The sequence below is a fragment of the Indicator indicator genome, chromosome 20 (genome assembly GCF_027791375.1).
Source record: "Indicator indicator isolate 239-I01 chromosome 20, UM_Iind_1.1, whole genome shotgun sequence".
Lineage (NCBI taxonomy): Eukaryota > Metazoa > Chordata > Aves > Piciformes > Indicatoridae > Indicator > Indicator indicator.
In genome coordinates, this window is record NC_072029.1 from 19,514,536 (window position 1) to 19,538,968 (window position 24,433).

General features: G+C 46.4%; 1 protein-coding gene across 2 annotated transcripts in view; it reads left to right on the forward strand.

Moving 5' to 3' along the window:
- ST8SIA6 (ST8 alpha-N-acetyl-neuraminide alpha-2,8-sialyltransferase 6) overlaps positions 1-18,800 on the forward strand; it is a 38,316-nt gene extending 19,516 nt beyond the window's left edge. For both annotated transcript variants that reach the window (XM_054390133.1, XM_054390134.1), the window contains 4 exons: positions 8,100-8,244; positions 12,769-12,881; positions 15,019-15,111; positions 18,332-18,800. In XM_054390133.1, coding sequence (XP_054246108.1) covers positions 8,100-8,244; positions 12,769-12,881; positions 15,019-15,111; positions 18,332-18,800 — 820 coding nt within the window. The remainder of the gene's footprint in view (positions 1-8,099; positions 8,245-12,768; positions 12,882-15,018; positions 15,112-18,331) is intronic.
- Positions 18,801-24,433: the final 5,633 nt, after the last annotated feature.

Sequence of the window (24,433 nt, forward strand, 5' to 3'; positions counted from 1 at the left end):
CCACCTCCCTGGGCAGCCTGTGCCAATGTCTGACTACTCTTGCTGGGAACAAATGTTTCCTTCTGTCCAGTCTAACCCTGACCTGCTGCAGCTTGAGGCCATTCCCTCTTGTTCTCTCACTAATTACCTGTGAGAAGAGACCAGCACCAACCTCTCCACAACCTCCTTTCAGGTAGCTGTAGAGAGAAACGAGGCCTCCCCTCAGCCTCCTCTTCTCCAAACTACCCATCCCCAGCTCCTTCAGTCACTCCTCACAAGATTTATTCTCCAGGCCCTTCACATCTTCCTTGCCCTCCTGCTTCTTGAAGAGGTTAATTCGTGGTGTGCCAAACTCTAACATATATAAGAGCATTGCTTAACAATGTGTGCTGCAGTGAGCCACAGTTGAAACACAAATAAAATACCCTGCATGATCAATTTATGCTTACATAAGCTCCCAGTACTTAGCTTTCCTAACACTAAACAGATCGATAATTCCACTGTACTCTGAAACCTTTCCTTCCAGTATCAAAACAAATATGCAGAGCTCTGAGATTGCAGTGTGATGGAAGAGTGCATTTGCTGTGTAGGTTTCACAGATCCTGTGTAAAACACGGAGTGTATATTCAAAGACATATTTCTGTTTCAAAAGAGAAAAAGCCTGGGTGGAGAGATAGTAATTGGTGTCAGTTTGGAGAAATGATTGGATCTGTTAATTGCTCTGCAGACTGCACCTTCATAAAGGCTGGAGGAACCTCATTTTGCTTTCATTAATGTCTTCACGGCAGGCTCTTTAAATAGTCTTTGGTCTGAAAATTTTATTACACTTTTTATGTATTCAGCTTTAATTTCAGATTCAACCCTGTTGGCTTTCATTATCTTAGCTATTTCTGATGTTACTTCATTTACAGACAGCTCAGGGGTTGTCAGTGTGGTGTCCCCCTTCAAGACATTCTGTTTCAGGGAGCAGAGGTAACCAGTCCTTTCTGAACTGGTGAAATATACCTCAGTGCACTTGGATGCCATTGGCTTGTGTTGATAAGAACCTGGAGAAACCCCTATCATTGTCTAGAGCTTCCAGGCAGTACAATCAGATAATTGCTTGGTCATTAAAAATATTCTAACAGTGGACATAGGTCAAAGGTAATCTCAGCGTTTGTGGCTGGACCCTAGACATTTTTCTGTTATAGAATGGATTTTTTTGTGGCTTCTTGTACTGTCTTGGCAGTTTCTGCAATATGAAGCTAAGCTTTGTTGTTTTCCAGTGTACAGTACAACAGCTCACATGCACCAGCGATTCAATGGCCAGCTGAACATCAGCTGAGAGTTTGCCCAGGAGGCCAAGAAAGCCAGCAGCATCCTGGCCTGGGTCAGGAATAGTGTGACCAGCAGGACCAGGAAAGTGATCTTAGTACTCAGCCCTGGTGAGGCCACAGCTTGAGTACTGGGTGCAGTTTCAGGACCCTCTCTCCAAGAAAGACACTTAAGCAGTAGAGCATGTCCAGAGGAGGGGAGCAAAGCTGTGAAAGGTCTGGAGAGCAAGTCTGGTGAGGAGTGATTGAGGGAACTGGAAGTGTTTAGTCTGCAGAAAGGGAGACTGAGGAGAAACCTTCTGGCTCTCCACAGCTCCCTGAAAGGAGTGTTGCTTGGAGTGCTTTGCCCTTTAGTCAAATGATACTAGAAACTGTGCTGGGAAGCATGCAGAGCAGGCTTACAGGAGTGTTGGCTTCAAATATTTGCTAGTCTGACTTAAGGTTTGGTTATCCCTTTTATGGGATGTTTCTGTGTTGCATAACTGAAGATCCACAAAGCTTTGTCTGTGGAGGCAGTGCCGGCGTGGATAATGGGAAAGTGCTTTACAACAGGACTCATTTTTTTACAGGCATTCACTTTTACAGGTGTTCATAAAAGGTGACAGAATCAGGTGGCCTCAGACCATTGCTGGAAGAAGTTTGGACAATATCTGTTAAACTATCCAGTCACTGAAATGCTGCACCTTGCATCAGCAGCCTGTTTCAATCTGCTTCCTAATGCTGAACTCAGGCTTTTTGTAGTGCAAATTAAGACGATTTTCTTCATTCTCCCCACCGCGGCCTTAGAGGACAGTTGACCGTCTACTAATTAGAGTGTTGGTTTGCATATTTTGACAAATCTACAGTGCCCAACCCCATCCACATTTCACTTCCTCCTACCTCAATTCACACAAACACAGACTCACAGAATATATCTGGTTGAAAGAGACCTCCAAGCTCATCCAGTAGAACCCTACACTGAAGGCTCAACACTAAACCATGTCACAGAATCACAGAATCAATAAGGTTGGAAAAGACCTCAGGGATCATAAAGTCCAACCTGTCACCCAAGACCTCATGACTACTAAACCATGGCACCAAGTGCCACGTCCAATCCCCTCTTGAACACCTCCAGGGATGGTGACTCCACCACCTCCCTGGGCAGCACATTCCAATTCTAAGTAGCCTCAAGTATAGATTCACACCAAAAACCAAGAAAATAATGTCCCTAAGCACCAGCTCCACACACTGCTGAAACACCTCCAGGGATGGTGGACACTGCCCTGGGCAGAACATTCCAGTGGCTGAGAACCCTTCCAGGGAAGAAATATTTCCTAACATCCAGTCTGAACCTTCCTTGGTGCAGCTTGGAACCATTTCCTCTGCTTCTGTCTCTTGCCACCAAGGAGCAAAGGCTGCCCCCTGCTCACTGCAACCTCCCTTCAGGGAGCTGTAGAGAGCAATGAGATCTCTTTCAGCCTCCTCTTTTCCAGCCTCAACACCCCCAGCTCACTCAGCCCCTCCTCTAGCCCAGGGGCTCCAGGCCCTTCTCCAGCCTCACTGCCCTGCTCTGCACAGGCTCCAGCCCCTCAATGTCCTTCCTGCAGTGAGGGCCCAGAGCTGAACACAGCACTCCAGCTGTGGCCTCCCCAGTGCTGAGCACAGGAGGATGATCTCCTCCCTGGCCCTGAGGCCCACCCTGCTTCTGACCCAAGCCAGGATGCCTTTGGCTTTCTTGGTCCCCTGGGCACTGCTGGCTCATGGTCAGTGACTGCCAACCAACACCCCCAGGTCCCTCTCCAAGCTGCAGCTTTCCAACCACACAGTCCCAAGTCTGTAGGTCACCATGGGGTTTCTGTGACCCAGGTGCAGGACCTGGCACTTGTTGAACTTCATCCAATGAGCCCTGGCCCATGGGTCTCACCTGTCCAGATCCCCCTCTAAAGCTTCCCTACCCTCTAGCAGATGGACACATCCACCCAGCTTGGTGCCATCTGCCAACTTACTGAGGGTGCCTCAATGCCCTCACCCAGATCATTGATAAAGACATTAAAGAGGACAGGCCCCAGTGCTGAGCCCTGGGGGACACCACTGGTGACTGGGGATGTGGTGGGTTGGAATTTCCCCCCAATATTAAATTTTGCCAGACCAGCTCAGTTGGAAGCTAATGAAGCTGTGTTTACAAGCAAAACTACAATCTACAATGGAATGCAATGAATATGTACAAATATACAATATTTACAATATTTACAGGTATTTACAAATGATAAACAGCACAGGAACCCCCTGGCCAAAACCAGGGGAGCTAATAGCTTCTCACTCCCCTGCTCCCCTCCTTAACCCCCTGTATACAAAAGGGACAAGAGACAGAGCAGAGAAGTTGTTGTTAATACCAGTCACAGCAAAGCAGTGCAGTCAAGGTCAGTAAAGCCAGGAGAATTATCAGTCAGCTTCAGCAAAGAAGTGAAAAGAGAGACAGATTGTTTTGTACAACTAGTGTAAGTCTGTTACCTCTCCACTGGAGGTGTTTAAGGCCAGGCTGGGTGAGGCTCTGGCCAGCCTGATCTAGTGTGAGGTGTCCCTGCCCATGGTAGGGGGGTTGGAACTAGATGATCTTTGTGGTCCCTTCCAACCCTGACTGATTCTATGATTCTACCTTATCATTATTTTCCTTTTAACATCCACTGGTGATTTCTTTACACTTTACCACTTTCTGTTCAAGATCTGTGAAAAAATTTTAAAGGTACAGCCTAAAACTACCACAGGGTACCAGCCACATCTAGCTCCATTCCCCACCACTCTCTGGGCCTGGCTGGCCAGCCAGTTTGCTATCCAATTCAGTCCAATGTGTAATGGCACTAAAATGCTGGCATGAAGTGCCCTGTGGCCCCAGGCCTACAGGCACTGGTGTCACACTGAAGGGCAGTTTACACAAAAGAAATGCTCTTAGGTTCTCTCAGTTTTGTCAGGTTCTACAGGTTCCTGTTCCCCTGCGAGTGCTGAAGCCCCCTGGGGATCCTGGTTAACTGGAAGTGTTCAGGGCCAGGCTGGATGAGGCCTTGAGCAACCTGGGCTGGTGGGAGGTATCCCTGACCATGGCAGGGGACTGGAACTGGATGAGCTTTGAGGTCCCTTCTAACCCAAACCATTCTATGAATCATGAATTGTTTTGTCCAAGTGGTTCTCTTGTTCCCACAGAGTTTCTGAGCTAGCTTGGCTCTGTTTGACTTCCTTAGTGGGTCCATAATATTAACTTAAACTATTACTTTGTTATTAACTCTGATTGTGATACCTGTTTTTCTCCCAGGCTGATTCTGTTTTTATTGAAGCACTCACTCTTGTGGGATGAGTAATGAAAAGGCAAATCACATTATGGCTATTAATGAATGCTATCTATCATCAGTTTGCTTTTTCAGGCTCTGGCAGCCATCACACACTAACCAGCTGTTTTACTAAAGCCAGGCAAGGATATTCTGCCATTAGTCCTTCTCCTCTGAATGCCCTTGCGGTTGACACAGAAAAATTTTAGGTCTGCTTCATTTAGCTTTAAGGAAAAAATGCAAAGAAATCAAAATGGTTGGTTTTGTGACTCCTCCACATTGTCATGTAATTGGCAGGGAGCAGTAAGGGATGGCTGCTCCCTCAGGGACAGGGAGTGGGATCCCAGCTCATCCCGTGGGATCTTGGGCCATGGGCAGGGTGTGGGTGGTCCCAGAGGGGGCTGCACAAGGGGTACTGTGGCTTGGTGGTGCTCTCAGAGCCTTTCTGATACCTGAATCCTCTCATTCCTGCAGTATAGTAAGGTTGAAAGAGCTGGTTACAGAAGGTTGTAGCTGCAGAGCAAGGAGAACACCAGGGGAGCAGGCACGGAGCTGGGGTTCTCCTCCCTGCCTGCCTTTCCAGGCTGGGCTTTGTGTCAAGGGCTCTGAAAGTCCTGTGTTCACCTGGACAAGGCACTGTGGCAGTTTTAGTGGAACTGTAACTGGTGGGTTTGTGAATGCTGTCACTGTAATTATCTGTCTGGTCAACAACACGCTGGGTACTGAGCGCTGGCGGTTTGGGGGAATGAAGATTGACTTAATTACAGTAACCAAATTATCTCTCCCATCCACCAAAACAAGAAAGAAAAGCAAATGGACTCTAGTCAAGAGTGGCTCAAAGTCATCCAGTGTTCCCAAACTTCATCACTGCGCTGTGCTACCTTACTGCTCCCTTTGTGGTCTTCTGTATGTTTAACATAGGACACTCTATGGCCAGAGAAGTTGTGTTCACCGCATGTGCACCTCCTACTCACAAGAGTCTCAGTTTGTGATGGTTTGAAACTGTTTTTTTAATTTTTCCTTGCAAAGTTCAGAACAGAGAAAGTGAAAGACTGTAAATAAGTCACTATTGGGTGTAAGAAATCAAAATACTGATTGTTCTAAACACTTCCATTGGATAGATAGAAATGTTTAAGAACTATTACCCAAAACAAAGTAGGCATTCTGCACATTCTGCGTTCGGCAGTGGGGGCAGTTGCTGGGCTGTCTGGCTGCTGTTTCTTCTTCTCTTCTGGCCGAAGATAACACGTACTGACCTTGGCAGCTAAGTTAACAACTTTCTGCTTAACTAACTCTGCTTCTCTGTCCAGGGGGCCCTGGGGGGAAGCTCCTGGGAGAGAGAGAGGCCCCTTTGGGAGGGTCCCCTTGGGGGGAAGCGAAGGGAGCTTGGTTGTGCTTTTCTGTTGATTGTATATATTTGTAAATGTTGTGAATTTTGTATATTTGTACATATTCATTGCATTTCATTGTAGATTTTAGGCTCTGCTTGTAAATACAGCTTTTCATTTGCTTCCAGACTGGGCTAGCCTGGTTATTGTCAGTGGGGGGGGTGGAATTTCAGCTCACACCGACACACAGTTCCGTCCCCACCTTTACATCTGGGGGTTGTCATTGAGCACAGATCCTCATGCCCCCAAAGGCTTTGAGGAAGGCAGTGCAGATCACTGTGTTCAGGAGCGGAGCTGGATGTGGCTTGTGGGAATCCCAACCCTACTGTTTCTCCTCAGCAGTCGTACTGCCTGCTAGCATTCCCTGGAGACCCCTGTGCTATGATTGGTTCACATCTGTGCCATCCTAGTGCTCAGCCATTCCCAGCATTCCTCACACATCTGGAAATGTCTTTAAGAGTTCCAGAGCTCAGTATTCTAAAGGGGTGAATCCCATACCACTATGCCCTCTGACAACTTAACTGGTACTTTTTCCTCTGGTATTTTATGAAATAAAATTAATATAAAATAAAAATAAGTATATTATGGAAAAAAAACCCAAAACTGAAACAACCTTCCAAAACATTTTCTCCTCCATTTTGACCATTATTTGAAGAGAAGTAAGAGTGTGAGTTATCCCAGATTTGTTCATTCTCTTCCCTGTCTTCCAGGAACCATGGCCCTTGGCTTTTTCCATGTGTTAGATTATGCTTCAGCTTCATCAGAAATAATTTTATATAATTATTAGGACATTTACTCTCTGTACATTGTTGAAGCAAGTCCTCTTACCTGTGCCTTACCTAATGAGAGTCAGCTTACTTCCAGCCACAAGTTGGCCTGTACTATTTAACCAGCTCCAATGGCTTGGTTTACCATGTGTACTGAAGTATGAAATGGGACATGGTTTAGTGGTGGACTTGGCAGTGCTGGGTTAGTGGTTGGAGTTTTTCAGCCTAAATAATTCTATAATTCTGTAATCCCATGGAGTAAAATTTTCCTATTCCTCTTGCTATAACTGTAAATTTTTGTTTTTATTTCCCTCACAGTTAACCTTCAGTGTTAGGCCAGGAATTGCTATAATTTCCCTGCTGTCTTGTCTTCAAAATCCCAAACAGTTCTGTTAGCAATGCTTTTTATGCTCAGAGAGGTGAGTTCTCTTAGTATGTCACCTAATGAGACAGTCCTGTCTTACCAATTGAGAAATAATGGCTGGCCACGAATATTTCAGCCTTACAGTCTGAAAATCAGACCCAGTGACAAGAGACAGAACATTGTTCCCTAAAGCAAAATGAGTTGGAGCTTTTTGGGTCTGGAGGAGTTTTCATTTCACTCTTAGTAATATAGGGCATTTACACACATCCTATTTTTATTTACACACATTTTTTGTATAAGTTTGGGGCTAACAGGCATTGTGAGCTGGGTGATAGCCTGCACTCCTACAAGAAGTTTGAATCCCTTGCACTCCTATCTATGTAAGGACTCCTGCTAGATGTTCTAAGGAGAAGCTAGGCTGTCTGTGCCTACCACAAAGAAATCCATCTTCTTTATTTGCAAGTTGTGATGTAATTTATTTGACATCTTTGATAGTGTGCACAGGAAAGGCTGTGCTGGACAGTTGCAAAATTTATTATTAATGAACTGGCTTGCAACCATCTAGCTGTTCACTAAGCCAGTACTTCCTATCATCATTTCTTTAATCTCCTTGCATTTTTCTTTATCCTGCCTTCTACTGTTTTACAATCACTCGTTGAAATAATTATTTGGGGACTGAAGTCTGTCAGGGTTTCTATAATAAGCTTAGCAATCAATAATGGTTACAACTTTCTCTGGATGAGAGAGGTAGACCAAAAGAGAAAAACAGGATATGGAAAGGAGTTCTTGGTCTGATTAGTTTATGAACATTTGCTGTGAAAATGGACTTGCTCTGCAAAGCAAGTGGAGGGAAATGACATTTATAGAGGGTTCATATAGCCATTTGTTGCTTAGTTAATTAGCACTGGTTTTCATTCAACTCCTTCTCTACCACTGCTCCCCTACTTATTTGCCAGTCTTTGAGCAGGTTTTGTTTGGGTTTTTTGCAGGTCAGAATTAGCTTCATGCTGTGATGCAGTTCACAATTTTATTGCTTCTCAAAACAACACCCCACTGGGAAGTAACATGAGTTATGAAGTGGACAGTAAAAAGACCATTCTCATTACCAAGGACATTTTTAAGATGCTGCCTGTGGTAAGAATTTTATCTTTACCTATTACTCTAATTGCAGTATCATACATGTTTTGGGAGATGCTCTCTTTGATTCCTCTGGAAGAAAGGCCCTGGATGCACTTCTTCATTCCCCCTGTAAGACCTTTCTATTAACTTCCTTCCCTTCTGGCCTTTCTGTGGTGGTGGAACATCTGCATCCAGGGTATCATAGATCAGACTGTTGGGTAGAGCTGCTACAAAACACAGTACAAGTTGTAGCCTGGCCTGCCAATCAGCTGCATTAGTGACTCAGGCCTCTGAACATGTTTGCTTTGCTTTTTTTATCCCCATTTTCAAATGTATTTCAGTCTGGAACAGCAGTTCATATTCCTCATATTCCCCTGCCATTTCCACTGCAGGCTTGGGCATGTAACTTATGAAAGCTTCTTGGTGGGAAACCTGAATAGAGTAGCAATAGAATATAAAACAAGAGGAATAGGAATAGGAATAGGAATAGGAATAGGAATAGGAATAGGAATAGGAATAGGAATAGGAATAGGAATAGGAATAGGAGTAGACTGGTTGATAAGAAGTTCTCCATGGGACAGTAGTGTCCCTGGATGGCAAAAAAAGGCCAATGGGATACTTGGGTGCATTAAGAATAATGTGGCCAGCAGGTCTGGGGAGGTTCTTCTCCCCCGCTACCCAGCCCTGGTTAGACTGGAATATTGTGTCCAGTTCTAGACTCCACAGTTCAGGAGGGACAGGGAACTACTGGAGAGAGTTCAATGGAAACTATGAGGATGATGAAGGGACAGCAACATCTCTCTTGCAAGAGATGTGGGACTGTGAGAAGGCTGAGAGGGGACCTTACCAATGTCTACAACTATCTGGAAGGGTGGCTGTCAGGAGGATGGAGCCAGGCTCTTTCCAGTGATACCCAGTGACAGGACAAGGGGCGATGGACATAAACTCAATCACAGGAAATTCCATCTCAGCATGAGAAAGAACTTTTTTAGTGAGGGTGCTGGAGCCCTGCAGCAGGCCGCCCAGAGAAGCTGTGGAGTCTCCTTCTTCAGAGATCTTCAAAATCTGCCTGAATGTGTTCCTGTGTGACCTACCCTGGGTGATCCTGCTTTGGCAGGTGTCTTGAAGGGGCAATTATTAATTACCCTCACAACAATAATAAACAATATGGCAAATGGGTATTAATGAAAATATTAGTACCCCTTTATTAATGAAATAGGATGGGTGTATGGTTGGGGTGTCTATTTCCAATGGGAATATGCAGTCTTAGGGCAAATACAAACTGTTCTATGCAAACCAGGAGGCAATAACTTGGAAAGAGATGGTCCCCGAGAGCAGAGAGCCCTCAGTTACAGCAGGGGGAGGCTCGATAAGAACCTTTAAACCCAAAAGACAATGAATTGATTACTCATAGCTGGTTTCACCCCCATGGGGGATGCTGCTGCTGCTGCTGTGTTAGCTCTGGGGTGCTCTCGTAGGGCACTGGCACGGCAGATTGACGGCAAGGAGAGGTCACTGCCTGGGCCCAGGCTGGGCTGGCTGCAGGGGACAGCGGGCAGGGAACGACGCTCTGCACGACGGGCGCTGGCTTGGCTCCTGGGGAAACTGAGGCACGGCACCAGGCTGGTGGCAAGGGGAAGCAGGCCAGGGGGATCTGGCTTCTAGGCTCCTGGCTTCTCCGGCTTGCTGGGTATGGCTCATGGCATTATCCCAGGCTCAGGACCAGGCACTCGAGGCAGGGCAGGGCAACTCGAGGCAGCTTCTACAAGACAGGTCCAAGTAGGCTTGAAAGCAAGGCTTAAAGCAGGGCAAAGCAAGGCTTAAAGCAAGGCAAAGCAAGGCCTAAAGCAAGGCAAAGCAAGGCCTAAAGCAGGGCAAAGCAAGGCTTAAAGCAAGGCAAAGCAAGGCTTAAAGCAAGGCAAAGCAAGGCTTAAAGCAGGGCAAAGCAAGGCTTAAAGCAGGGCAAAGCAAAGCTTAAAGCAAGGCTTAAAGCAAGGCAAAGCAAGGTTAAAGCAAGACGAAGCAAGGCTTGAGCAAGGTTTGAGCAAGGCCTGAAGCAAGGCAAAGGTGACTACCCAATCAACCTCTATATACATCTGGCCAGAGGTCAGTTGGTCCAACGGGGCACTGAAGCTAACCTGTAGCTGCCCAATGGGAAGGCCTTCTGCCAGGCTATAGCCATAAAAGGCAGAAACAAAGACCTTGTATCTGGGGGAGCAGTGGTCAGCTTATGTGCTCTCACCCAGGTAAACAACTTGTTTACCAGACAGGCAGAGTCCTGTCCCCTTTGTTCCTTTTCCCACATTGCCCTGTCTTTCTGCAGAAGGAGGGGAGAGAAATGGAGCCTGTCTAGACATCCCAAGGTCTGTCTGGGTTTGTGCTGTGCCATGTCATGGCCCTACCATGACAGCAGGGGGGTTGGACTCTATGATCTCTGCAGGTCTTTTCCTGCCCCTAGCATTCTATGATTCTATTATTCCAGTTGGAAAGGACCTACAATGATCACCTAGTCCAACTGCCTGATCAGTTCAGAGCTGACCAAAAGCTAAAGCATGTTAAGGGCATTGCCCAAATGCCTCTTAAACGCTTGGGGCATCGACCACCTCTCTTAGAATCCTGTTCCAGTGTTCAGCCACCCTCTTCTGTAGGATCATGCTTACTAATTTATTTACTCTAAACCTCCCCTGGCGCAGTTATGAGCCATTCCCATACATCTTATTACTGGAAATCAGAGACCTCCTCCTTTTCCCCTCATCTAAAAGCTTTAGAGAGCTATAAATTCACCCTTCAGCCTCCTAGTCTCAAACCCAAATTACTTATTCTCATAAGGACATTCCTCATTGCTCCTCATCATTCATCATAGGAAGTTATGGATGCCCCCTCCCTGGAGGTGTGCAAAATCAGGTTGGATGGGGCCTTGAGCAACATGGTCTAGTGGGAGATGTCCCTGGCCATGGCAGGGGGGTTGCACTTGACGATCTTGAAGGTCCCTTCCAACCCAGATGGTTCTGTGATCCTGTGTTTCTATTATTCCTCCCAAGGCAGCAGCTTTGTTGACCACTGGACAGCCAGAAACACAGATTGTGCAAAGGAATCAGCCTTTGTAACTCAGGGCTTAGAACAGACATCCAATCTCTGGGGAGAGACAGAAAGGGGCACAGAAATGCCCTCAATTTCTCAAAAGTACTGGCACCTAGAAGCCCTCTTACATGTGTCTGGCATTCTTGATTTATGAGATCCCAGTTACCATGAGCCTCGGTGTTTCTCATGCTGCTGTGAATCACTAAAACTTTCACTGCAGCAGAGGTTTTTACAAGTGGGTTCAGTTTCTGCAGTTAAAGAAGCCCAGCTGTTGCCTCTCTGTTGAGGCAGAGCAGGAGAGGCTGAACAAGGTACAAAAGACATTTCTAAGCCCCTGGGACAGCAGCCAACTATGTTAATGTCAACTGAAAGAGCCACCAGTTTATGTTGTGATGGTAGGTGGGGATCCATGCTGGGTCACATGCTGCTCCACTCAACATCCCACTGCAGGACAAGTCTCTGTCAAGAGGAGGAGTGGAGAGGTGAGCAGCCAGCAACAGTAACCTCTTTAGTCTGGCACTGCACTCACCAGCAGTGATGCCAGGGCACATGATTATCCTTTCTGGCGTGCTCAGGTTCCCCTGAATTCATAGAATCACAGAATGGCTCAGGTTGGAAGGGGCCTCGGAGATCATCTTCTCCAACCTTCCTACCATGGGCAGGGACACCTCTCAACTAGACTCAGTTGCTCAAGGCCTCATCCAGCCTGACCTTAAACACCTGCAGGCAGGAGATATTCACAACCTCCCTGGGCAGCCTGTGCCAGAGTCTCACCACCCTCCTGCTGAAGAACTTCTTCCTCAGCTCCAGTCTAACCCTGCTCTCCCTCAGCTTCAAACCATTCCCCCTTGGCCTGTCTCCAGACACCCTCATGAAAAGTTCCTCTGCAGCCTTCCTGGTGGATCCCTTCAGGTGGCCTCCTCTGGACAATAGCTCTGTGTCCTTCATATGCTGGGGACACCAGAACTGGAGACAGGATTGGAGGTGGGGTCTCAGCAGAGCAGAGCGAAGGAGCGGAATTCGTTCCTGTACGCTAGTGGTACTAGGCAAGGAGTGTTCTAGGAGTTACCTTCTCTTAGCTCACAAGTCAATGACATCCCCTGGTCTGCTGCAGTGCAAAGGAACATGTGTGCATGGAAACCGACTTCAGTACCAGGCAGCTCCTCAGCTTGTCAAGGGCTCAGTCCACTACTAGATAATTTTTGTGTATTTAAAAGTTACTCATCCAGCTTTAACAATCCAGTAGTGTTCTCTTAAAGTCCTAATGACAGAAGGACCAGTTCTTAGTCTGCCAGTGCCTGATTTCGGCTCTTAGTTGTCTAGGCCTGGCAACCCTGCCTGCTACGTGGTGAGTGTTTTTGTTGGGATTTACTGGGTTAAACCTGCAAGGCCAGATGACACAATGAAACAATCAAAACACTTCTAAGGCACTAGCTGTGTCTCTCTGTCTGTTTGCAGTCCTCTCCTCTTTCAGTGCATCCCTTCAAGACCTGTGCTGTGGTTGGAAATGGAGGCATTCTGAAAAATTCCAGCTGTGGAGTGGAAATCGATCGCTCTGACTTTGTGTTCAGGTGAGAGCTGCTTCCTCTTCCTGAAGCGTGTGCAGTGCTCCTGAAAACCTGGCAGGCTTGGAAGCGTTGGAAGTGTGCAGGGCCTGGTGGTAGCAACAAGGCAGGATCTTGACAATTCCTTATTTCTGCCTCTCAAAGATACTGCTGCTGGATTTCAGGATTTCTGGATTTCAGAATGCTGCTTCCTAATTAAAGAGAGGACAATGCAGTTCCCTGTCTGATCTGTGACTGCAGAGTGTCCTGGGTTGGACCACACCTCCTTCCCTGGTGGGATGGGAAAGAGAAACTGGAAGCAAAAAGCAAAACCCCATAGATTGAGATAGGGAGAGTTTAATAGAGCGATATCAAGAAGGAAGAAACAAGAAGTAGAACAACAGTAAGGCAGTGATGCACAGAACGAGCAGTGAAAAACACAAGGCATCCCCCCCGCACCAGGAACTGAGCCAGCCCCACACCCTATGCAGTGGGTATGGAACTCCCCATGGGCCGGCCCAACTGGCTGTCCTGTCTGGGGCTGCTCCAAGCTTCCTGTGAAGAAAATTCAGAGTCCCAGATTGCATCAGGTTGGAAGGAATCCTCAAAGATCATCTTGTCCAATCCCGCTGCAATCAGCAGGGACACCTCCAGCTAGAGCAGGCTCCCCAGGGCCATACCAAGTCTGATCTTGAATGTCTCCAGGGATGGAGCCTCAACCACCTCCCTGGGCAGCCTGTTCCAGAGTCTCACCACCCTCATTGTGCAGAACTTCCTCCTCATGTCCAACCTAACTCTGCCCTGCTCCAGTTTCAAACCATTGTCCCTGGTCCTGTCCTCACAGGCCCTTCTGAACAGCCCATCCCCAAGCTCTCTGTAGGTCCCCTTCAGGTATTGGAAAGCTGCTCTAAGGTCTCCCTGGAGTCTTCTCATCTCCAGGCTGAACAGCACCAACTCTCTCAGCCTGTCCCCACAGCAGAGATTCTCCAGCCCTCTGATCATCTTTGTGGCCTCCTCTGGATCCTCTCCAGTAGGTCCATGTCTCTCTTGTCTTGGAGGTCCCATAGATGGACACAGCACTGCAGGTGAGGTCTTACCAAACAAAAAGAAAAAATATTAAAGAAAAAAAATGTAAAATTATTAAAAATAAATCAACCCTATCCTGGCTGAACCCAAGGCACAAAGATTATTTGTCAGTGATGTGAAAACATGATTGTTCAAGACCCTGACATTTCTGTTCCCTTAACATCCTTTAGGATGTTTGTTTGTTTTTGTGGGTTTTGTTTGATTGTTTGTGTGTTTTTTAATCAAGAGAAGAGAATAAAGAAAACCCCTGAAACTGAAATAAGAAACACTGTGGTTAAATGTCACATTTTTACCTTTATCTCTGGCTTAACACAGAGTTTCTGCAGCCTTAGAGTGATTCACTAATGCGGTTTTTTAACCGCCACGATATTTGCCTCACCTCTGTTAGACATCCAGACAATCAGACATCTCATTGAAGTTGTTTTTTCAGCTCCCTCTATAGATGGTTGAGAAAACCAGGTGTGCTCAGAGTGTCATTTGGACTTTTCAGTACATGACCCACACTTTGTGGCTCCTGAAAGGGAACAGAGTAACTGAGTGAAGGTTCTGCTCTCTGTGATGTCTGATCACTGGATTTTGTTTGCTTTCCCACTTCTGACTAATACTGGGTTTAGTTCTTTTTGTTGTTTCCAGTTAGATAACAAATTGGGAATCTGCACACTAAGATGCTAAACTTAGTAAGTGACTGACTTTAACAAACGCTTTCTTTGCCTGTTAGAGGAAACACTGGGCAAGTTGTGCCACTGTAAGAGCTAAGACTTTCAGCAGAAAGGCAGTGCTTGGGAAAGAGGGGCAGGGGTTCCTAGCAGCTCACATAGGGCATTCAGAGACTGGCTCCTTACTTCTGCTTTGTCAGCTGATGTATGCAAATTAGCTCTCTGCACCCTATTTTAACCATCTGCACAGTAGATTACAGATTTTTTACCAGAAGTGCTGTAAGCCTTATTTAATGTTTGCAAAGTGGTTAGGGATCTCTGGGAGCTGATGTAAAAGTGTCATTGCACAAGAGAGGAATTTGCAAATAACCAGAAAGCATTTCTGCTGCACAGCTGCTTAACTAAATGTTTCTTGATTGCAGGTGTAACCTCCCTCCAACCACAGGAAGCATCAGCAAGGATGTTGGCAATAAAACAAACCTTGTGACTGTTAATCCAAGTATCATAGCTCAGAAGTAAGTGCACCTGCAAATCTGTTGCTGTGCAGGAGTGTAGAATTGTTTGACATCATTTAGATTTTGTTGGAAATCCATTGGGATACCAGCACAGAGAGCAGTGCATGCAGATTACTTCATTAAGTCATAGCTCTTCTGTTAAATGTACCAGTCTAAATGGGAATCTGGGCTGGAGCTTCTCTGCTATGAGGACAAGATGAGGGAGATGAGGGTGTTCAGTCTGGAGAAGAGAATGCTCTGGGAGGACCCTCTAGCTGCCTTCCAATACCTGAAGGGATCCACCAGGAAGGCTGCAGAGGAACTTTTCATGAGGGTGTCTGGAGACAGGACAAAGGGGAATGGTTTGAAGCTGAGGGAGAGCAGGATTAGACTGGAGCTGAGGAAGAAGTTCTTCAGCAGGAGGGTGGTGAGACTCTGGCACAGGCTGCCCAGGGAGGCTGTGAATACCTCCTGCCTGCAGGTGTTTAAGGTCAGGCTGGATGAGACCTTGAGCAACTGAGGCTAGCTAAGAGGAGTCCCTGCCCATGGCAGGGGGGTTGGAGGAGATGATCTCCGAGGCCCCTTCCAACCTGAGCCATTCTGTGATTCTACACAATCTGGCCTTTTTTTGTAGCAGAAAGGAGTTGGCAATACCCAGATTAGCACAAGCCTCAGCTGACACCAATCCACACTTTATGACAGAGTAAAAATGACGATTGCAAGCCCAGGCCCCTTCTTTTCCCCACCATGACCATCATGACCCCTAGCATAAGAAGAGAGCTGTGACCATAGCTCAGGAAATGTGTCTGCAGCTCTGTCAGCAGAACTCTAAGGATGTGTTCTCAGGGAGCCTGCTTGGAGGCCATTTGGGTGAAGGTTGTTTCTTGAACAGAAGCCACACATCTGCAATCCATAGGACAGTATGGAAGCTGCTCACGCTTTGTTCTCAGCAAAGCTTTTTTTTTCCACCTTCGTGATGAAAAGAAAATCTAATAAAGGCAGGCTGGCTAATCTGACATCTTCAGCAGGCATCAGCTGAGGCTTAGCTAGGAAAAGGGCTGCTGTGGTACCTTGTTTACTGCACACTGATCTTAGTGTTTCTTGTTGTCTGTCATGTTTGTATTTGTCAAAGACACAACATCAGACAAAGTTCTGGGGTGTTTGGGGAAGAATGAAAAATTGCAGTGAGCATAGAAATGACTCAGGCATTTGTCATTGATTCAAGGGTAGAATTTGATTTTTTGCAGTGAGTACTAACTACCCTGCTGCTTGCCCCATCCTTTTTGACTTAAATGAAGATGAATTATTACTTCCACAAAAATAGGTTTAGCTCTTGGTGAGTCTGCACAAGAATATGAGGAAGGAAAACTTTGTCCGGTGACTCAGCATCCTTGGTGACCTGACACCTGATTTGCCTGGGCTTGATCAAAGTGTTCTGCCAAAGCTGTGCTTGTTTGTTAGCCCAGTTAAGCCACCCCAGGGTTAACAGGAGTTACACTGTAGGAAATAGGAGCTAAACCTGTGTGGGGATGAAATGAGATTATAAGAGGACTTTGGAATTGAGAAAAATTAGTTGTTTAAATATCCAGAGAGCACTGAAACGTTTTTGAAGCAACTTGGCAACATTTAGCAGAACTGACTTTGTTTCTCTCTCGAAAGAGCTATCCTGACTTTATTCACATAAACTTCTCTATCTGTGTTTGGATACTGGGCTAGACTGATGTTATTATTGCTAAGCTTAATCAGCTTTTGAACTGTATCTGTCCAGTGTACAAAGTAGGTGAAATGTCTTGGAGAAAAGAAGTACCAGGGGAGCTGGGCTACACTGCACCTGAGAGTGGCAGAGCTGGAAAGGGGCACAAGATGAGACTGAGATGTTCAGGTTTCTAGCAGAGGAAGAACAGAAATCTGAATTCTGTCCTGAAGGTTCTTTATGTACTTTACACTGCTTAGAAACAGAGAATACTCTTGGAGTAGAGGTGAAAAGTTCACCTTTCAGCCACTCTTCCTAGACTTAGGCTCAGGCATTTCTTACTGGTCATGGCTGTGAGACTCTTGCATGCACAGGGACCCAGGGTCAACAGGACGGTCAGAGTCTCTCATTCATTTTGTTTCAGAGTCTGGTGGTAATGGCACTTTTCTGGGGAGCAGAAGCTGTAAGATTAAGCCCTGCAGGTTTAAACTCCTTGCATGGATTCATTTGTGCAAGAGGTAGCAGGTAACACCTTCCTGAGGGCTTAGAATGGAAATGGCAGTGGCTGCTCTCCTCTGTCTTCATGTGGTGCATGAGAAGAGGGTTTAATGCTTCTCAGGTTGTGGAGAGAAACAAAGCTAAGTTTCCCTGTTTCTGCTGGAGCCATTTGTGAAAAGTGGTCTCTGGTAGCCGCTAAAACAGACTCCTTGGATAGAGAGCTACCCACAGAAGAGGGCCAGTCCCAAAGTGGGTGTGTGCTGTATGTTTGGCTGGTTCAGACAACTTGGATCTATGGAGGAAACAAGTTGTGTGACCCCCTTGTGTCTTGTACCACTTCTCGGATAACTCTGGAAGTTCACTATTCAATGTATGGGAGCACAGACTTATCCAGTGGTGAGAACTAAGTCTCTGTGCTGGGTGTGGGGGAACCAAAGCATCTGAGGATAAATGCTCTGAATTCATGATGTTAGCTCTCTGAAGTCTGTACAGATCCCCATGTGCAGTCAAAGGAGATTAAACAGAGATGCCTGCATTTTCAGCTGGTTTAAAAACATGTGGGAAGCAGCTAGAACCCTGCAAAATCTGAGCACACACTGATCTAACACACCAAGACTGATCACATGCACACTGGTGTTTCCACACAGGTTTTAGAGGGGAGTTGCTGTGTAACCTATTGATACACAAACCACATTGCACACACTCAGTATCACAGTGCATGTTTAGATAGGATGATGATGATGATGATTAGTTTGCATTCTCTTTTGAAATGTCTTGAATCACTCAGTTCTATGTCATGTCCAGCTCTCCTTAGCAGTGAATTTGATCTGCCTCAGTAGCTCCCATGTTGTCAGTTCAATCCTCTGAAGTGCGTTCTTATTGTAAAAAAAAAAAGCCCCATTTTTGTGAGTGCATAATGCCAATATACAACAGGCTGGTGTCAGTCTGCAGTGTGGTGCAGCAGAGCTCCTAACTCATCTGTGCATGTGCAGCTGTGCAATAGTTCTGTCAATACATTCCATTCTTCTCCTAAAATGTTGCACTTTGCAGATACAACAAACTCAATGATAAGAAGACAGAATTTCTGGAGAATATTGCAGTCTATGGAGATGCTTTCCTCTTGCTGCCAGCGTTTTCCTTCAGAAGCAACACAGCCACTTCTTTTAAAGTGTATCACACTCTGCAAGAGTTCAAAGCAGCACAAAGGGCAATATTTTTTCACCCCACCTATCTGAAAAGTCTTGCCCAGTTCTGGAGAACTAAGGGTGTGAAAGCATACCGGTTGTCATCTGGGTTCATGATCACCAGTGCTGCCCTTGAGCTGTGTGAGGATGTGAAGCTCTATGGCTTCTGGCCTTTCTCCAAATCCACAGAGAAGATGCCCATCAGCCACCACTACTACGACAACCAGCTGCCTAAACCAGGTTTCCATGCAATGCCCAAAGAATACAACCAGATCCTTCAGCTTCATGGCAAAGGCATCTTGAATCTGCAGATTGGTAAATGTGAATCAGACTAAACAGGTAGGTCACATTCTTGCCACATCAAACGTCCTTATTTCAGTGACGTGTGGAAGGAAAATTTGCTTTGCAAACAGCGTGGGCCTGTTCTTCAGAGTGACATTTCTATCTTACACTCAGTGAAAGCTGTGCTCATAAATATGAGAAGGTGGAGTTTGCTGACTGTGTGTCCTGTGCCACAGAGGTGAGAAAGGTGTTTTAATCATGATCTGTAGCTGGGAAGCATAGCTAAAGACACACTGGCACCTTAATTCCCAGGCAGTCTCCTTGTCTCAGAGATGTGTCTCTACCAGCTCACCTTTGGTTTGTATCCCATGACTCATCCTCCTTTGTGAATTACTTTGTCAAAATGAGAAGACATCTAATACTGGCAGAACCTTTCCAGCTGTACACAGAGGCCAAAGGAAGGATGAAGGTGAAGGGGTAGCATGCCCTGCAGCCTCATTCCCTCTTAATAGCAAAGATAGGTTTAGGGCAGTGTGCTCCCACAGCTCCAGGCTGCCCAGCAGCCCGTGCACAGCAGTGAAGAAGCTGCTGCACAGTGCAGCAGATCTTGCTGAGCATTTTACCTTGAGGCAGCTCATAATCTGGAAGTTACAAATGTAGGATGAAGTGTCATGCCCTTGCGCTGTCCTTGCTAACTGTCCCATCACAGTTGGACCTCCACCTTCTGTTCACTGTCTCAGAGATCTGCAGCACAGAGTCTGGCCTCTGGCCTTGGGCTGTTTTACCCTTGACAGATTGCAACTGACTTTGGAAAGATTTGTCTGCATGCTTCCAACCTTGGTTTGCCATGTTGGCAAAATAGGACCAATTTGTATAAATGCATCTTTATCTTTTAAGCTGACTCCAAAATTCCCCTGTCACAGTGTTGTTGTCAGATTTGCTTTCTACAGAACTCTTATTTTTCCAGGGGGTTTAAGTTAATCTAACCGTAAGTGAAGTGTACAGTAGAGCTACCATTGTGTACAACATGTTGTAACTGGGCTGATGGAGTCTCATGACTGTATTACTCAAGTTAAATAAACTAAAATAGCATCCTCTTGTTCAAGCCAGAAATTTGAAGTGTAGAAAGCTAAGGGCTTTTCTTCTGGCTGTGTTCTGAAATGGATTCAAAAGACAGCTTTTGATGGTTATTTAGCAAACATGCTATCAAAGAAACATTCACACTTGGGTTGTCATCAGAGCCTGCTGAGTCTTAAGCTAGCAGATTGCTAGTACCAAGAAGGCAAAGGTTTGTTCAGCTTCAGTTTGTTTGAAGAAAAAGAAGAAACTGTTCTCGTAGATATTAATAGAATAATATCAAACATATGAGAAGGGACCTAGAATCCATCTTGTGAATCTGCTCTCCTAGTCCATGGCAGGAGATTGCCTAGGCTGAGGTGTACCTGTATACAGCTTCACATGGGCAGCATCTGCCTTTTTGCTTGTGAAAAGCTCCAGCATATTGGAAGGGTTAAGAAATATGCAATAGATTTATTTTAGTGGCTAAGGTGTTTATACCCTGCAGTTTCCACTGGATTTATTTCTCCTATAAGGTAAATGGTTGGAGACATCCCGTGTCATTTTAATAGTGGTAAGTGCAGCAGTTAAGAAAATGCAAGGCAGCTCTTTATGAATATTTAATCTAGAGAGAAGCAGACAGAAGCTACAACAATGTTTAAGCAGCTGTAGGGGTTAATTAAATGCTGTCCATGCCCCACATACTGAAATCACTTCTGCAGAAAAATCTGCAAAATAAGCTGTAGAGTAAAAAAAAAGCAGAAGGATGAGTTGTAGTGCCCTAATTCACACTGCTGTTTGCAGAGAGAGAAGTTAGCCCTTTCAAACCAAGACAATTAAATGCTTTCAGCACGAGCTACCATCCTGGTAGTGGCATCAACCGGCAGAGCTCTCTGGAATTCTCTACTGCGTGTATTTCACTGAAGATGGCCTTTCCTCAAAACTAAGCAATCTCCTTTCTCTTTTCAATTTCCCTTTTATGTTCTCTGCACTCTTCTCTCCACTCTTCCTGCTTAGTGGTTAGCTGGAGGTTCCTTACGCCTTAGAAGTCTCAGGCAAAATTTCCCTCACACAGTCCTGGGACAAAAAAGTTTGCTGCAGTCAGTGAGAAGTGAAGGAAGCTACCCTGCAGGTAGCAAGTTCTGGAACAGTCTATGGAGAGCATAACTGTGTCCCAGTGAATCCTTTGGGATACATTGCTCCTAAGCCCCATCCTTGCCATCATAAAGGTGAACTTTCTGCGTTGGACAGGAGAGCCCTCAGAACTGGTGCTGAACTCCGTCTGCCTTAATATCTGCTTCTGCACCTTTGTGGTTATGCTCAGCAGACATGCATGTGTCTTTGCTAAAGTAGATGCATACCTATCACAGATGATAAAATGGAAAATGAGACATCAGCAGAATCTTGAAATGTAATTAAAAGAATGATCTTTATTGGTTTGTATTCAATTATTGAATATTTTTACCATGGCCCTGCAGCTGAAGGGAGTCTTGTTTGTTCATTGGTTTAATCTAATAAGCCTGAAGGGCTTAGAGTAAACATAGGTTCAAGGAGGGGAAATGTCCAGATTCGTATTTGAAAATCGACAGAAAAATCTCATTACAAAAGTTGCACGAAGATAAATGAATCAGACAGTCAACAGTCTGATTGCCCAGAAGCCTGGTTCAAATACAAACTGTGTCTGACCTGCTGGACCAAGATGGGTTGAATTTATCTAGAAAGGGTAAGAGGGTGCTGGCACTGGGGTTGGCAGGACTCATTGGGAGGGCTTTAAACTAGGTCTGAAGGGGGTGGGTGTGGAAACCAATCTCCCTGGAAAGGAGGGAGGACCACACAAACTGGTGAAATCAGCAGCCCAGCTGAAGTGCATGTACACCAATGCACGCAGTATGGGCAACAAAAAAGAGGAACTGGAACTCTTGGTTCACCAGGAAGACTATGATGTAGTTGCCATTACAGAAACGTGGTGGGACAATTCTCACAATTGGAGTACTGCACTGGGGGGTTATAAGCTCTTTAGGAGAGACAGGCAAGGGAGAAGAGGAGGAGGGGTGGCCCTGTATATTAGGGAATCTTTTGATACCTCAGAACTCGAGGTTGCAGATGAAAGGATTGAATGCTTATGGGTTAAAATCAGAGGGAGGCCACACAAAACTGACATCCTCATTGGAGTCTGTTATAGACCACCCAACCAGGACGAGGAGGCCGATGAGATATTCTATAAGCAGCTGGAAGCTGTCTCAAGATCATCAGACCTTGTCCTTGTGGGGGACTTTAACCTACCAGACATGTGCTGGGAACTTAATTCAGCAGAGAGGAGACAGTCCAGAAGGTTCCTAGAGTGCATGGATGACAACTTCCTGATGCAGCTCTTGGGTGAACCTACCAGGGGCAAGGCTCTGCTTGATCTGCTGTTCTCAAATAGAGAAGGGCTGGTGGGAGATGTGATGGTTGGAGGCTGTCTAGGGTGCAGCGACCATGAGATAGTGGAGTTTTCAATATGCAGGGAAATAGGGAGGAGCAGTAACAGAACCCTCACTTTGGACTTTCGGAGGGCAAACTTCAGGTTGTTCAGGCAACTTATTCAGAAAGTTCCCTGGGTAACAGCCCTTAAGAACAAAGGGGTCCAGGATGGTTGGACCTACTTCAAACAGGAGCTCCTAAAGGCACAGGAACTGGCAGTTCCCACATGCCGTAAGACGAGCCGGCGGGGAAGACGACCGGCCTGGATGAGCAAGGAGCTCCTGAAGGATTTAAGGGAAAAAAAGAGGGTTTATTGCCTTTGGAAAGGGGGGAGGCAACTAGTGATATGTTTAAGGATGTTGTTAGATCATGTAGAAGAAAAATTAGAGAGGCAAAAGCACAGTTAGAAATTAAACTGGCCGCTTCTGTGAAAGACAACAAAAAGCATTTTTATAAATATATTAATGCTAAAAAGAGGGGCAAGAGGAGCCTCCACTCTTTACTGGACGTGGAGGGTAACATTGTGACTAAGGATGAGGAGAAGGCTGAGATTCTAAATACCTTCTTTGCCTCCATTTTCAACAGTAAGGCAGGAGGACTTCAGGATAACTGGCCTCCTGAACTGGTCGATGGGGTCAGGGAGCAGTGTTGTACTCCTGAAATCCATGTGGAATTAGTTCGAGACTTGTTGAGTCACTTGGATATTCACAAGTCCATGGGACCTGATGGGATTCATCCTAGGGTGCTGAAAGAGCTGGCAGATGAGCTGGCCAAGCCTCTGTCCATCATTTTCCACCAGTCCTGGCTCACTGGAGAGGTCCCAGAAGACTGGAAACTGGCCAATGTGACAGCCATCCACAAGAAGGGACGAACAGAAGAACCTGGGAACTACAGGCCTGTCAGCCTGACCTCAGTGCCAGGGAAAATCATGGAGCAGATTGTCTTGGGGGCAATCACTGCATACCTGAAGGATAGCCAAGGAATCAGGCCCAGCCAACATGGATTTAGGAAGGGCAGGTCCTGCCTCACCAACCTGATCTCCTTCTATGATCAGGTGACCCGCCTGGTGGACGTGGGAAAGGCTGTGGATGTAGTCTACCTGGACTTCAGCAAGGCCTTTGACACTGTCCCCCACAGCAAACTCCTGGCCAAGCTGTCAGCCCATGGCTTGGACAGCAGCACTCTGCGCTGGGTTAGGAACTGGCTGGAGGGCCGAGCCCAGAGAGTGGTGGTGAATGGTGCCACATCCAGCTGGCAGCCTGTCACTAGTGGTGTCCCCCAGGGATCAGTGCTGGGCCCCATCCTGTTCAATATCTTTATTGATGATCTGGATGAGGGGATTGAGTCCATCATCAGTAAATTTGCAGATGACACCAAGCTGGGAGCAGGTGTTGATCTGTTAGAAGGTAGAAGGGCTCTGCAGAGGGACCTTGACAGGCTGGACAGATGGGCAGAGTCCAACATGATGGCATTCAACAAATCCAAGTGCCAGGTGCTGCACTTTGGCCACAACAACCCCATGCAGAGCTACAGGCTGGGGTCAGAGTGGCTGGAGAGCAGCCAGGTGGAAAGGGACCTGGGGGTACTGGTTGACAGGTGCCTGAACATGAGCCAGCAGTGTGCCCAGGTGGCCAAGAGAGCCAATGGCATCCTGGCCTGCATCAGGCATAGTTTGGCCAGCAGGAGCAGGGAGGTCATTGTACCCCTGTACACAGCACTGGTTAGGCCACACCTTGAGTACTGTGTCCAGTTCTGGGCCCCTCAGTTTAGGAAAGATGTTGAATTGCTGGAGCATGTCCAGAGAAGGGCAACGAGGCTGGGGAGAGGCCTTGAGCACAAGTCCTATGAGGAGAGGCTGAGGGAGCTGGGACTGTTTAGCCTGGAGAAGAGAAGGCTCAGGGGAGACCTCATTGCTGTCTACAACTACCTGAAGGGAGGTTGTAGCCAGGAGGGGTTTGGTCTCTTCTCCCAGGCAACCAGCACCAGAACAAGAGGACACAGTCTCAAGCTGCGCCAGGGGAGGTTTAGGCTGGAGGTGAGGAGAAAGTTCTTCACAGAGAGAGTGGTTGGCCATTGGAATGTGCTGCCCAGGGAGATGGTGGAGTCACCATCCCTGGAGGTGTTCAAGAGGGGATTGGACGTGGCACTTGGTGCCATGGTTTAGATA